This window comes from Periophthalmus magnuspinnatus, chromosome 24 (assembly GCF_009829125.3).
Source record: "Periophthalmus magnuspinnatus isolate fPerMag1 chromosome 24, fPerMag1.2.pri, whole genome shotgun sequence".
Taxonomy (NCBI): Eukaryota; Metazoa; Chordata; class Actinopteri; order Gobiiformes; family Gobiidae; genus Periophthalmus; species Periophthalmus magnuspinnatus.
Window position 1 is genome coordinate 26,580,490 of NC_047149.1, and position 15,011 is coordinate 26,595,500.

A 15,011-nucleotide genomic window follows, 5' to 3' on the forward strand; every position below is an offset into this window, starting at 1 on the left:
ACAAATATTCAAGCTCGATTTGCGACACTTTAATTTACTCTGCGCATTATCACTGTAGTAGCAAAGCATTCTGGGATTTGTAGTACTTTTTTTTTTTTTTTTTCACATTTGACATGATCTCACGGGCCAAATATAATTACCCCGCGGGCCAGAATTTGCCCCTGGGCCTGCGTTTGACATATGTGACCTAAGACAATGATTTTGCCCGGTCATATTTTTTTGGAAAGTCTCTTAAAACAAGTCCATTTTGTTTAAAGTAGAAGCTTTAACGTCAAACTCTTACTGTTTTCTATGTTTGCAAAGTCGAGCGCAAACGCACGTCGGCCATTTTAGCGTTTCAGCTGCACAAAACACAAACGAAACTCTCCTGAAACGTAAGACTTTGTTAATCATCAGGGCTCGCTCTGGTCCGTGATCCTCGTCTCCGGTTCTGACACGGCCTTTCTCCGTTTGGGCCGTGCGCGTCTTGTTTTGACAGCTGTTAGCTCGGCTCTGTACCGCGTCCTCATTAGCGCTTCGGTCTTTTGTTGTCGGTTTTGAAGGAGCAGGTGCACGACGCAACCGCAAACATCAATAATGAGCAGATTAAACTCTTAATCCGCTTTTAAGGCCGAGGTATTCGCCCTGTGAACTCAAAGACGCTCAGACGAGGCAGGAGACGGCTAAACAACGCCTCAAAACACTCGACGAGGTCTGGAAATGGGAGCGAAAAAGCCCAACGGTGAGCGGCGTGATGAGAGCGACGATTTATCGAGACGAGAGTGGAGCTGGAGGCACTGCTCTGTCTGAAGGTCTGTTACTCAAATTAGACTTTAATCTGAGATTTAACCAGAGACTTTATGTAAATCTGTGGGTCTCAGGTGAGATGCTACTACTGTAGATACTGTAGTAATGTAGATACTGTAGTATTGTAGATACTGTAGTATTGTAGATACTGTAGTACTGTAGATACTGTAGATACTGTGATACTGTAGTACTGTAGATACTGTAGTACTGTAGATACTGTAGTACTGTAGATACTGTAGTACTGTAGACAGCGCGTACGCAGCAAAGAACAGGACAGAGCGAACAGACACAGGACAGTGAACAAGAGACACTTTTGCTAAAGAGACACTATGGAAAACATTTTAACAGGGAAGAAAAGAAAGAAGGAGATAGACGGAGGTAAAGAGACACACCCGAAAAGTAAGAGAGGAGGAGTCTGATGAAGAGTATGGAGCACTGGGCTTGACTCCGGGGGGACACGAGGACAGACCGGTGTCTGCTGTGGACAGTGTGAAGACAAATAAGACGCCTCATTACACCTCAGTCTGAGACGCTGGAGTTTTTCAGCATAAACGAGTCAAATATGAAACAATCATCCACTTTGTGAATGTGACTTCAGTAAACAACAACAAGCAGTGATCATATAAGGAGGCTACCAAACTGATAAATTACTTGTTTTAATTTAATATTTATTTAATTTTAATGTATTATTTTGATAGGGGGGGGCTAACCTGCTAACCGCCGCGTTCTAAACATGAAGTGATCATAAGTGCACTTCCTGCTCCGATTCACTTTCTCGTCATTTTGGTCTTAAATGAAGAACTGACTTATCTGAACTGCAACACAAGATTTACACTGTTCAACAAGTCTCCCCCTCAAATGACATCACAGTCACAAGCTAGTGTTAGCCTTAGCATAGCATTAGCATTAGCCTTAGCATTAGCCTTCAAAACAGGACCATGAACGCTCAGAAAGAAAACAGGACCAAACCAGGACCGAACCTGGACTAAACCAGGACTAAACCTGGACCGAACCAGGACTAAACCAGGACTAAACCTGGACCGAACCAGGACTAAATCAGGACTAAACCAGAACTAAACCAGGACCAGAATCAGAATCAGAATCAGAATCACTTTTATTGATCCCCGAAGGGAAATTCTCTTAGTTACAAGATGCCACAACCACGGGATAGAATTTAAGAATAAGAATAAAAAGTCATTTAAATAAGAATAAAATAAAATAAAATAAGACCAAAGCAGGACTAAACCAGGACTAAACCAGAACTAAACCAGAACTAAACCAGGACCAAAGCAGGATTAAACCAGGACCAAACCAGGACCAAACCAGGACTAAACCAGGACTAAACCTGGACTAAACCAGGACTAAACCTGGACCAAACCAGGTCCATATTGTCCCGGTCTTACCTGTGGTCTGGGGTGTCCCGTCACTAAACAGGTGAGCTCCAGAGTCTCTCCTTCTCTGATGGTGTAGACTCGCTCCGTGTGCCGCTCCTCGTCCACGTTACACGCGTGTCCTGAGTGGATGATCCGCACACTAGGGGGCGCTGCAACGACAAAACAGAGAGGAGCTTTAGTATCACGTGTTCAAATGGTTTTATATAACTGCATCTGACTCGTTTCCTTTGTTAATGTGTTGACTTATCCTACAAACCATTGCTTCGCTTGGAATGTTTCATAGTACAGCATTAAACATACACATGGAGACAAGCTCGTGACTCCAACAGGCCAATGTACAGGTCAGATCTGTGGAGAGGCAGCTCTGCTTTGTTACTCAAGTCAGACTTTAACCTGAGTTTGCATGTTTTTCAAGGCACGTTTTATCTTTTTAAACACTAGTAAAAGCAAAATATAAACGTTTATTACTATATTGTGGACAAAAAAACTAAGAAATAATATCTCCATGGAGACCGTCCACCAGAAAATTTACACAGTGCAGCTTTATTTAACAGCCAAATGGTAAAAAGTCACAGAGTTTTTCCACTTTCAAGTCACTCAAAGGGCTTTACATCAACAAAACACTCACATTCATACAGAAGTGCACACACACACACACACACACACACACACTCTTCCTCCTCTATCTCTCCTTTCCTTCCTTATCAAAAATCAGACACTAAACCTCTCCAACTGTTAACAAAACTGCACGAGAAAAATGTAAAAACAATCCATTTTCTTCCTTCTGCTTCTGAATCTCACTGACTCCAAAACTGCAGCTTGTAGTGTCCCAGACCCCCTCCCCTCTCCTCCTCCTCTCCTCCTCTCCTCCTCTCTCTCTCCATCTTTCCTTGATTAGTGAAGAGCTTTTGGAGGAGAGGATTTGGAGAGCGGACGCAGATCTGATTAGGAGGACCAGGAAGAAGGACCACGGATAATTGCTGGTGGGAAGAACAAGAAGAACCCGACGCTGCAGAAATCAGGAGCGGGCGGAGCTTTTTATCCTCCAGGAGTTTGGACTTCCTGTGTGGGAGTCAAGTACCGCACCACATATGCTCAGAGTTAGCACAGCAACATCGTCTGCAGCTGCACATGTGTTTGAGCAGAGAGTTTTTACGTGTTTTAATAGATTTTGGAAACGTTTGGACAGGGTTTGGACAGATTTGGACAGATTTGGACAGGTTTGGACAGGTTTGGACAAGTTTGGACAGATTTGGACAGGTAGCGGACCAGTTTGGACAAATTTGGGTAGGGTTTGGAACGGTTTGGACTGGTTTGGACAGAGTTTGGACAGGTTTGGACAGGGTTTGGACAGGGTTTGGACAGGTTTGGACAGGGTTTGGACAGGGTTTGGACAGGGTTTGGACAGGGTTTGGACCATTTTGGACTGGTTTAGACAGGGTTTGGACTGGTTTGGACTGGTTTGGACTGGTTTGGACCACTTTCAAGGACCCGCCCTGCTCTTCTAGACTGTACAAAAAAAAGGTTTAACATCAGACACTTCAGTTCTGAGCTCTACACTGGGACTTCTGGACTTGGATTAATAAAGAAAAAAAAAAAGTTGAATAGATTTGCTGTTTTTTACTGTATGTGTTGTTGTCCATTTATTATTTGAAGTAGAAAAAATTTATTTGCAGATTTATTTGTCAAAAGTTCAAATCAAGATCAAATATTCTTATTCTTATACACTTTGGAACACACATTAAAAAAAAAAATTTCTCATCCTCGCCAAAAAAAAATTGTGAAAATGAAGGTGTAGAAAGCTGCAGTGGGGAGCTGGGGACAAAAATACACCATACCTCAACTGACAAGATTGTTGACCACTTACATTTCAAATTTGAGGTCAATACCTATAAAAATTAGAGTTTTACAAACATTTTATCATGAGTAAGTCCAGGCCTCTCCAAACCTATCCGAATGAAGACATTTGGAGAACGTTTGGAAAAAGTGCAATAACTTTTATATGTTTCAACCCACAGACATCAGTGAGGCTCAACTGAAAACTCACACTGAGAGGAATCTGTATCTGCAGCTTCTCTATTACTGTACATTTACTGTACATTTATATATCAAAACACAATATAAAATGTATATTTGTATATAAAATACAGTCAAAACAAGTGCTATGGGTCAAAATAAATATATATTTACAAACCACACACTGCAAACAATCAACAAACACACACACGCTTCAAAATGTAAACAAACACACACTGGAAACTGAGAACACACTGGACATGATTGTACAGTGACACTCATTCTGTGACAGTGGCTCAGTGGTTAGAGCTTTGGTCCCGCAGACGGGCCGTCGGAACGCTAAATGGTTAAAGCTGAGTCTGGAGTTTACTCGTCCTGTATTTGTCCAGATCACACTTTAAAGACTCTACACAACACAACACGACACACAACACACACAACATGACACACAACACACAACATAACATGACACACAACACGACACACGACACAGACGACACTGCTCCATCACACGTTTCTCTTTCTTCTGACTTCACTCATTCAAACTCCTCTGTTCTTCCAGTTCATTAAATTCTTTAAACATGTTTCATTTTACACTTTGATTCTTTCTGTTTTGTTGATTAAAAGTCTTTTAGTTTCAGTTTTTTTTCTCTCTGGACTCACCGTGCGCTGCCTGGACATGTTTGGGGAGGGGCTGGCCGCCATTTTCCTGGTTTTAAACTCTGGTCTGATGATGTCATCAGTGATGTCATCAGTGACATCATCAGAGGCTGCCATTTTAGGTTTTTGTTTTTTCTTAAAAGGTTAATTTTGGTATTTTCCAGATCATAACTTTAGTGAAGAGGATAAAAGTGTGGATCAGGACTGAGAGCTGATTGGCTGAGACGTGATTGGCTGAGAGCTGATTGGCTGAGAGCTGATTGGCTGAGAGCTGATTGGCTGAGTTTGAGTCGTGTTCTGAAAAACGCCGCGTCTCTGCAGAATCTGGAGCGGAGCCAATCAGTTGATTTAAACGCGGCGCTGATCGTCTTTATTAAGACGATTCTTCTTCTGCAGCGACGGCTCAAATATTCATCGTTTCAATTATGACCCAAAAAATAAACGTAAAAATAACACAAAAATATCAGTTAATCGTATTTTTTTTCATCCAAACTAAAGCAGCTGTAACACGTCTGTATCAGGTTACAGGTCAGATCTAAGGAGAGGCGACTACGCTCAGTGACAAGGAGTGTTTTTATTACTATTTTTCAGAAATAAAAATAAATAAATAAATAAATAAATAAATACATAAATTAAAATAAATTACACTAATAGAATAAAAGCAAGATAGCCAAGTTTAATGCCACACTGCAAAACATTCCAAACACAGAAATAACATCTCCCCAACGAAAAGTATCAAACTGAAAAGCAGCAAAGACGTCATAAAATTAAAATATCGACTAAGGAAGAGACTCGATGTTCGATACCGATACCACGATGATTAAAAACACACTTTATTTAGAAAATAGAACATGGTTTAGACCTGGACTAGTCCTAGTTTAGTCCTAATTTAGTTCTTGTTTAGTCCTGGTTAAGTCCCGGTTAAGTCTTGGTTTAGTCCTGGTTTAGTCCTGGTTTAGTCCTGGTTTAGACCTGGTTCAGTCCTGGTTCAGTCCTGGTTTAGACCTGGTTTAGTCCTGGTTTAGTTCTGGTTTAGTCCTGGTTCAGTCCTGGTTCAGTCCTGGTTCAGTCCTGGTTTAGTCCTGGTTCAGTCCTGGTTTAGTTCTGGTTCAGTCCTGGTTTAGACCTGGTTCAGTCCTGGTTTAGTCCTGGTTTAGTCCTGGTTTAGTCCTGGTTCAGTCCTGGTTTAGTCCTGGTTTAGTCCTGGTTTAGTCCTGGTTTAGACCTGGTTTAGACCTGGTTTAGTCCTGGTTCAGTCCTGGTTCAGTCCTGGTTCAGTCCTGGTTTAGTCCTGGTTTAGTCCTGGTTTAGTCCTGGTTTAGACCTGGTTTAGACCTGGTTTAGTCCTGGTTTAGTCCTGGTTCAGTCCTGGTTCAGTCCTGGTTCAGTCCTGGTCTAGCTCTGTCCCAGTTTCGACATTAGCTTTAGCATCGATTAGCATGTTCTGGTCGATTCTTTCTCGTCTTTATTCCAAACCTCACTCAAACGTGGCTCATTACTCGTGCGTTTCGTGTTTGGGGGGTTTTGCATGCGTGTGCGTGGCCTGTCCTGAGCAGATGTGAGGTAATGAGGCGCGGGTTTGTGCCTGTTTAAAGTGAGTTGTAGACGCGCTGACAGGTGGAAGATAAAAGCCGGAGCAGCGATCGGCCGAGGCTTTGAAAACTTCACACGGCTGTTAGATCCAGGAACATTTTAACTAAGCCTCAGAAGTGGAACACAGATACTGGGATTTGGAGGGAGGCTCGACTCTGCCGTTTGTGCGCCCAAAACTATACAGATATGTGCTCCGCCGCGCATTTAAATGGAGGAGGATCGCGCGGCGGCGGTGGATTAGCGGTTGGAGTTCACCTCGCAGCAAGAAGATCTCAGGTTTTTGTTCCGTAGAATCGGATTTTAGGAGCGTTTTCCCGTTTTACGACATCGTTCCCTCGTCAAAAATGGTTTTAAACGTCGTCCGTGCATGTTTGAGTGATCTAGAGATCTCTCCCAGGGCCCTATTTGAACCCTCGTTATGGTTAGTGGTACGAGGCTCCACCCACAAGTCTACGTCACCCGCGCTCCCCACGCGGCATTCATTCATAAATACACAAAAACATGATACAAAACTGTGCACTATGACTTCACAAACCTGGTGTGACATTAGTGGGATGCAAACTGATGCTCTGAAGGGGGAGTGACTTAGCGCAGGGAGAAAAGTGATGGGGGAGAACTTATAAAACATGTTAATACCCCAAAAGAAATAAATACCTCCTCTTTAATACCCCGTAGAAGTAAATACCTCCTCTTTAATACCCCGTAGAAGTAAATACCTCCTCTTTAATACCCCGTAGAAGTAAATACCTCCTCTTTAATACCCCGTAGAAGTAAATACCTCCTCTTTAATACCCCGTAGAAGTAAATACCTCCTCTTTAATACCCCAAAAGAAGTAAATACCTCCTCTTTAATGCCCCACAGAAGTAAATACCTCCTCTTTAATACCCCAGAGAAGTAAATACCTCCTCTTTAATACCCCACAGAAGTAAATACCTCCTCTTTAATACCCCACAGAAGTAAATACCTCCTCTTTAATACCCCGTAGAAGTAAATACCTCCTCTTTAATACCCCGTAGAAGTAAATACCTCCACTTTAATACCCCACACAAGTAAATACCTCCTCTTTAATACCCCGTAGAAGTAAATACCCCATAGAATTCAGTTTTAAATTGTTACTCGCTACGGCAACGGCTCTGACGCCTCATTACTCTCAAACTCATGGGTCGCGCCAGATCCCAAAGCATTTTCCGACACGTTACTCACTCAGAGGTTTACAGCCGCCCCGGGGCAGACTGACAGACGAGAGGCTGCCAGTCCCCATCACCGCCCCCTCTGACCACCAGCCCCGACCAAGTGTCCCGCCCAAGGGCACGACGACAGCGAGCGCGTCCGTACGGTCCAGGAATGTTCAAAAATGTGGACAAAACTGACAAACACGAGAGCTGTAGACACAAACATACTTCACTCTAGTTTATTTTTCTGTTTTATTATAAAGTTTATCATTTGACTGTTTTTTCTGGTTGGACACGAGCGTCAAAACCAAGAACGTTGACCTTTAACAGCTCAGAGCGTTCACTGGTCTGTAGTTTGATTCCCAGTCCCTCAGGTGCAAAGTGCCACTGTGTCGTTGAGCAACACACTTCACCCACAAAGGCTCCAGAGTCACAGTTTTATTTAGTGTTTTACATTGAGGAATCAGTCACACGTTCATACACCAGTGCACACAGACACTAAGGGTGAGGGGGGTTCAGTGTCTTGCTCAAGGACACAACGACAGCGTAAAAGAAAAAAAAAATTCAAAATGACAAAAAAAACAAAACAGAACAAATAAACCTCAAAATAACAAAAAATAAAGAAAATAAACTTAAAAAACCCTCAAAATAACAAAAACAAAACAAAAAACCCTCAAAATAACAAAAGAATTAAGAAAATAAATTTTAAAAACCCTCAAAATAACAAACAACCTCAAAAAACCTCAAAATAACTAATAGAAATAAAGAAAATAAACAAAAAAATCTCAAAATAACAGAAAAAAAAACAAACGCAAAAAACTCAAAATAAAAATAACAAATAAACCTCAAAATAATAAAAAAATAAAGAAAATAAACTTTAAAAAACCTTCAATATAACAAAAAACAAAACAAAAAACCCTCAAAATAACTAATAGAAATAAAGAAAATAAAGAAACAAAAAAAATCTCAAAATAACAAAAATAAAAGAATATAAAAAAATAACAAATAAAAACTCAAAATAAAAATAAATAAATAAAAAAAACAAAAAAACATAAAAAATAAACTCTAATTAAAAAAAATAAAAACCCCAGGATCATGTAGAGGGTTAATACGAAAATTTAAGACCAAAATGAGTCTGAAGCAGCAGAGACAGACAATAGAAAGTGACTTGGAGCCAGAGTCAATGGAACAGGAAGTGCGCGCATGATCACTTCCTGTTTGGACCACGTTGGCTAGCAGGTTAGCTATGTCCATTTATATAAACAGTCTATGATCTTTACCACTTTAATGTTTTTATGTCGAGAGCGGGATTCGAATCGCCAAACTACAGGCCAGGGGACAAACGCTCTACCAACTGAGCCACTGTCACTGTTTCCATATGTGCTGTTCTTCCATAATTAGGACAAAACAGTTCTCACATCTGGAGCAGCTGAATCTCACTTAAATCTGTGAAAAACACAATAGTTTACAGCTAATGTCTGTGTGTTTGTGCGTCAGATAAATATTATGAAACACTTAAACGACTCAACGACAAAAGACAAATCCTTATTAATCAGCGCAGAGAGAACGTGCAAACAGCAGCCGTGTGCACCGCGTCTCGGCTCCAAACGCCAGGACCGACACTCAGACGGGTTTATCGCTTTGTTTACTCACAGAGACAGAGTTATTTATGAAGAGCAGATGCTACAGATGTTTTTATGGACGAGTTTTAAACGCTCAAAACCGTTGAGTGACAGCGACTTCGTAAAGTTTAAAATGAAACCTATTCCCCCGATGGAACAGATTTATACCGACGCAAACACGGGGGGAAATGTACCGATAAACTCTTGTCTGAACGGTGATGCTTTGCGGTGAGGCCATGCTGGGGGTGTTCTACATGTGTGTCTGGGGCAGAATGTTCAGCAGTTCCCGCGGTGACGCACTGCACACTTTAGCAAACACTAATGAGAACGTTTCCAGGAGCCTGCGATCAACGCGAGCTCATGGTTCTGTTTAGGAGTTTGATTTTCAACCAAACTGTGGGCTAATGCTAATGCTAATGCTAGCTTGTGATGTAATGTTATTTGAGAGGGACTTGTTTAACAGCACAAATCAGCTCACCTGTTGTTTTTTTCTGTACAAATTGTGTTAAAACTGACTTGAGTAAGAGAACGACAGACAGAGCAGTGCTTCCTGTTAGCATCACACCCCCAGAGACTGTTAATGACATCAACTGCACAGTGTTTTTTTGTGTGTTTTTTTTAGAGATTTAAAGATTTAAGTTAGTTTTAGATCTGTTTGCTATTTTAACACCCTCTATGTGGATGTTTTGTATTTTAAAGCTGCACTGTGTAACTTTTCTCTCACCTGTTGAATCCACACTATTGGCTTTGCTTGGGAATGTTCCGGAGTGTGGCATTAAACACAGCCTAGCATATATTTTACACTTGAAAAACAACACTCCGGTGTGACAGGGAGCAGGGCAGCCTCTCCACAGATCTGACCTGTCACGCGGCTCAGTGCTCATTTTCGTTGACATAGACAAGTTTAAAGACATAGTGCGTGACGTTTTATAGGAAAGCCGTATCCATGGAGACAGACATACATGGACAGATGGTGAATTTCAAACGTTTGACCTTCACCGGTAAAATTTTAATTTAATAAAAATAAAAAAGCGGACGCTCGTGATCGTGCGGCAGTTTCCTCCTAAACGGCTCCAGTTCTGGCAGAGTCGTTCATGTTCCAACCTTCCAAAAATATGCCCCAAATCAAACCGGAATTGTAACTTGTCACATGAAATTCCAATGAGATCATTTTCCGAAATGGCTGAGGCCTAATAGAGATTTGCAGAGGATTGTGATGATGCTTATTCGGATGTTAATGTGCGACTGTCAGACGTTTGGAGGCCATCTGCCACTCGCAACCTCTCCAGAACCGAGCAGCAGAAAACACGTTTCAGTCCAAAAAAACAACAACCTCTCCAGAACCGAGCAGCAAAAACACGTTTCAGTCCAAAAAAACACAAAAAAACAACAACCTCTCCAGAACCGAGCAGCAAAAACACGTTTCAGTTCAAAAAAACAACCTCTCCAGAACCGAGCAGCAGAAAACACACTTCAATTAAAAATAAATAAATAAAACATTAAAAAAAGCGACCTCTCCAAAATTAATGAGCAGAGAATACACTTCAATCCACAAAAACATAAAAAAGCCAAACTCTCCAGAACAGAGCAGCAGAAAACACGTTTCAATTTAAAAACAAAAACTTTGATTACAGCAAAAAACAGTTAAAAATTAACTAAAGGATTGGTTGGCAAAACCACCACAACAAAATAACACACACTCACTCACACACACTCACACTCTCACACACACCCCCACTCTCACTCTCACACACACTTTCACACACACAGGGGCTTATTTACAGGTCAGTGTGAGGACACGTTGGTATTCCCTCCGTGTCGTCTTTGAGCGTTGTGCGTTTGTGCGTTTAAAGCCTCAGAAAAACGAGCTGCGACTCGCGGCGTCGGCTCAGAGCAGGATTTTACTCCTCGGTCACGGCTCTTAGCGTCAAACACAGAACCCGCCTCCTCGGGTCTGATCGCCGTTTAAACTCGTCTGACCCGGTCTGGTTTGTGCCGGAACCAGAGACGTAAAACCAGCCCCATTGAGCTTGAGTCTCTATGGTTCTCATCTCTGTGGATCATTCTGTTATAATTTACACATTTAAATCACAAACACAGCCTAACACACACACACAAACACAGCCTAACACACACACACAACAACACAGGCTAACACACACACACACACACACAAACACACACACACACAAACACAGGCTAACACACACACACACACACAGGCTAACGCACACACACAAACACAGGCTAACACAGACACACACACACAGGCTAACGCACACACACAAACACAGGCTAACACACACACACACACACAGGCTAACGCACACACACAAACACAGGCTAACACACACACACAGGCTAACACACACACACACACACACAGGCTCACACCAGGGCCCTTGTCACATCATCACAACCACAGGCTGTAAATTCTAGAGGCTCAACAGCAACAACCACAAGTACAACAGAATAAAAACATGTAAGGAAGAGGAGACTCACAAAAAAATGTCTTTTTTTCTTGGTTTCTGGGGCATTTTAATGTTCCATTTGACTAAAGTGACTTATATTTATCAAGTCTTTGTCATTAAATGCAGAATTGGATAGAGCCAAACGATGTACTTAAGCAGAGTACACTTACTTCAAAATCACATCACTCAAGAACAAAGCAGTGATCCAAGAGTCACATGAGAGAAACAGCCTGGACAGAACATCACATTTATAATCATCACATTTATAATCATCAGATTTATAATCATCAGATCATTTGAACTGAACATTAAATAAGAGGATTTTAGGACCTCATTATTTTTATGTTTATTTTCAGGCTTTGGATGTGAGACTTTATATAAATGCACCTATGAATGAGTAGAGACGCACAGATACCGATACCAGTATCGGGTGCCAGTACTCGTACTCGTCAATGGGCTGCCGATACCAAGAGCCGATCCCACTGTATCTGTGCCTCTTGTTTGACTCACGGCTCTTCTCTCCCAGAGCAGTGACTCTGAGCAGAGCCACAAACACACGCACATTAAGCACAACTGTAATCACACGTGACACGTCAAATACACAAATATTTAGAACTAAAGGTTTTAATACTTCACAGAGACATCAGCGCAGGGCTTGTGTTTACACTAGTAGCATGCTAATGTTGCTAATGTTGCTAATGTTGCTAATGTTGCTAATGTTGCTAATGTTGCTAAGTGGAGCTGGTGATTTTTTGCTTGTGCTGCAGTGAAACGTATTGTAATTGTCACAGACAATAGAGACTGAACAGAGACGTCCAGCCTGTGTGAACTGGACAAAGTGTGACCGTGGACAAAGTCACACAACAGTCACTGTTATGCAGTGGCGCGTTAGCAGTTAGCATGTTAGCATGTTAGCAGTTAGCTCGGAGCGCAGTCGGCACAGAGAGAGTGGGAAATATTAAAGTCAGGTGCTTCTCTAAATAAATGACCACAAAAGGACGAACAACAAACAAAAACATCCAGTGTAATAAACGGACTCACCTGTCTGTCCTCTGTCCCTCTGAGGTGTGTCCTGTCTGTCCTCTGCCCCTCTGAGGTGTGTCCTGTCTGTCCTCTGTCCCTCTGAGGTGTGTCCCGTCTGTCCTCTGTCCCTCTGAGGTGTGTCCTGTCTGTCCTCTGTCCCTCTGAGGCTAACACATGCATGCTAACACACACGCAGGTTAACACAGAGTGGGCAGTACGGGGGTCGGTGGGGGCAGGTTGGGGGCAGGTGGGGGTAGTAGGGGGTAGGTGGGGGTAGTAGGGGGTAGGTGGGGGTAGTAGGGGGTAGGTGGGGGTAGTAGGGGGTAGGTGGGGGCAGGTTGGACTCTCACTGAAGCTCATTTCTCGAGGACCAGACTGAAGTGGTGGTCGCAGCAGAGACGCCATTTTGTGTCGTCAGAGACTCAAGATTCATCTACAGACACTGCTCCCTCTAAGCTGCGCGCATGCGCAGTTGCGCACTGCTGACACGGTCTCCGCGCACATAGGTCTGCGCTGCGCACAACAAAATCGAACCGGAATTGAAAATAAAATAAACACACAACTATTCATTCTGCGCTATTTTTCAGTGTGAGTCTGAGTGAGACCGGGACGAGCTGCTCCAGACAGTTATGTGATTCACAGACGGATCTGCGCAGTTTATCCACGTCATTGACAGGCTCCTCATGTCCTCATGTCCTCATGTCCTCATGTCCTTATGTCCTCATGTCCTCATGTCCTCATGCGCCGCTATCAGAGTTTTAGCCGATGTGGAGTGAAGACTCGCTCATGATGCTAATGATGCTAATGATGCTAATGATGCTAATGATGCTAAGTGTTTATCCCCTTCACGTTCCCACGGCCCTCGGGCGCGCTGTTACGCTCTGTTTTGCAGCAGTTTTGCGTTTTAAACTTGACGAAACAGACAAATTAAAGGAAGTACGCGACCGAGGACACTGTGGATGTTTGTACAAGTTAAACTAGAGACATCTGGACCCGGAGCGGCTCATGGAGCCGAGTGAAGATCATGATGGACTGAGGAGCAGAGGACCTGATGTGCGGATGGACTGGATGTTCCTGATCGGTGAGTGTGGTTTATTCTGCTGTTGACTTAATTGTGGGTCAAATGTGTATCATGTGTAATAATTAGCATTAGCTAATGCTAATCTGCGCCCGACCAACACCAACCATCACACACACACCACTTGGGTGAAGTGTCTTGCCTAAAGACACAATGACAGAAGTTGGTCCGAGCGGGACTCGATCCTCCTCTGACCACTGAGCCACTGTCAGAATGAGTCTCACTGTACAATCATGTCCAGTGTGTTCTGAGTTTCCAGTGTGTGTTTGTTTACATTTTGAAGTGTGTGTGTTTGTTCACTGTTTGCAGTGTGTGGTTTGTAAATATTTATTTATTTTGACCCATGCAACTCGTTTTGAATATATTTTATATACAAATACACATTATATATTGTGTTTTGATATATAAATGTACAGTAATAGAGCAGCTGCAGACACAGATTCCTCTGTGTGTGTTGGTCATTGACTGTCTCTAGTTTATTGTTGTAAAAATCAAATGATCGTGTCATAAACTGAAAAAGAGTCAGGACTGTCCCAGACACAGTAGGACAAACTCACTCAGTCACAGCAAAAGCTTCACACAACGACTTATACTCATATATACTTATACTTATACTCATAATACAAGTCAGAGCTTTATCATAAAAATGTGACGTGTGTTTTCAACATTGGAGTTTACAGTTTTCTTGGTTTGGTTGAAGTTCATGTTTTTCCATAGTTAAAATAAAATATTTATACTTCCAAAAGCATTAACACACTACACAGGTCAGATTTGTGTCATTTTCATTGTATAAGTGGCTAAAGCACTTAATTAAAAGTCTTATAACAGAAATGTAAATGTGGTAATTTGATTCTTTTAATAAAACATTTAACTTGGATGGATGTGATGACCACAGAGCGCACGTCTGATGACCACAGTGCACGTCTGATGTCGCTCTGGTCCATGGGACGCTCAGGGAGTTTGTGCGTTTGCTCAGACTCGTGAAAAATTAGAGGGAACATTGGCGAGGACACACACAAACAACATAACACACAACACACACACAAACAACACACACACACACAAACAGGTCCCACGCACACAAACACTCACACAAACAGCAGCACATGGACACGGCTCGTTAGGATAAAATTAGGCCAGTGTGAGACGCCAAAGGAATGAAAGAGAGAGAGGAGGAGAGAGGAGGGGAGGAGAG

At 42.3% G+C, this 15,011-nt stretch overlaps 1 protein-coding gene across 1 annotated transcript in view; it reads right to left on the minus strand.

Moving 5' to 3' along the window:
• Nucleotides 1-15,011, minus strand: part of LOC117392581 (MAM domain-containing glycosylphosphatidylinositol anchor protein 2-like) — a 324,052-nt gene that overhangs the window by 230,617 nt on the left and 78,424 nt on the right. The window contains exon 2 of the mRNA XM_033990674.2: nucleotides 2,190-2,329. Within this exon, the coding sequence (XP_033846565.2) occupies nucleotides 2,190-2,329 (140 nt within the window). The remainder of the gene's footprint in view (nucleotides 1-2,189; nucleotides 2,330-15,011) is intronic.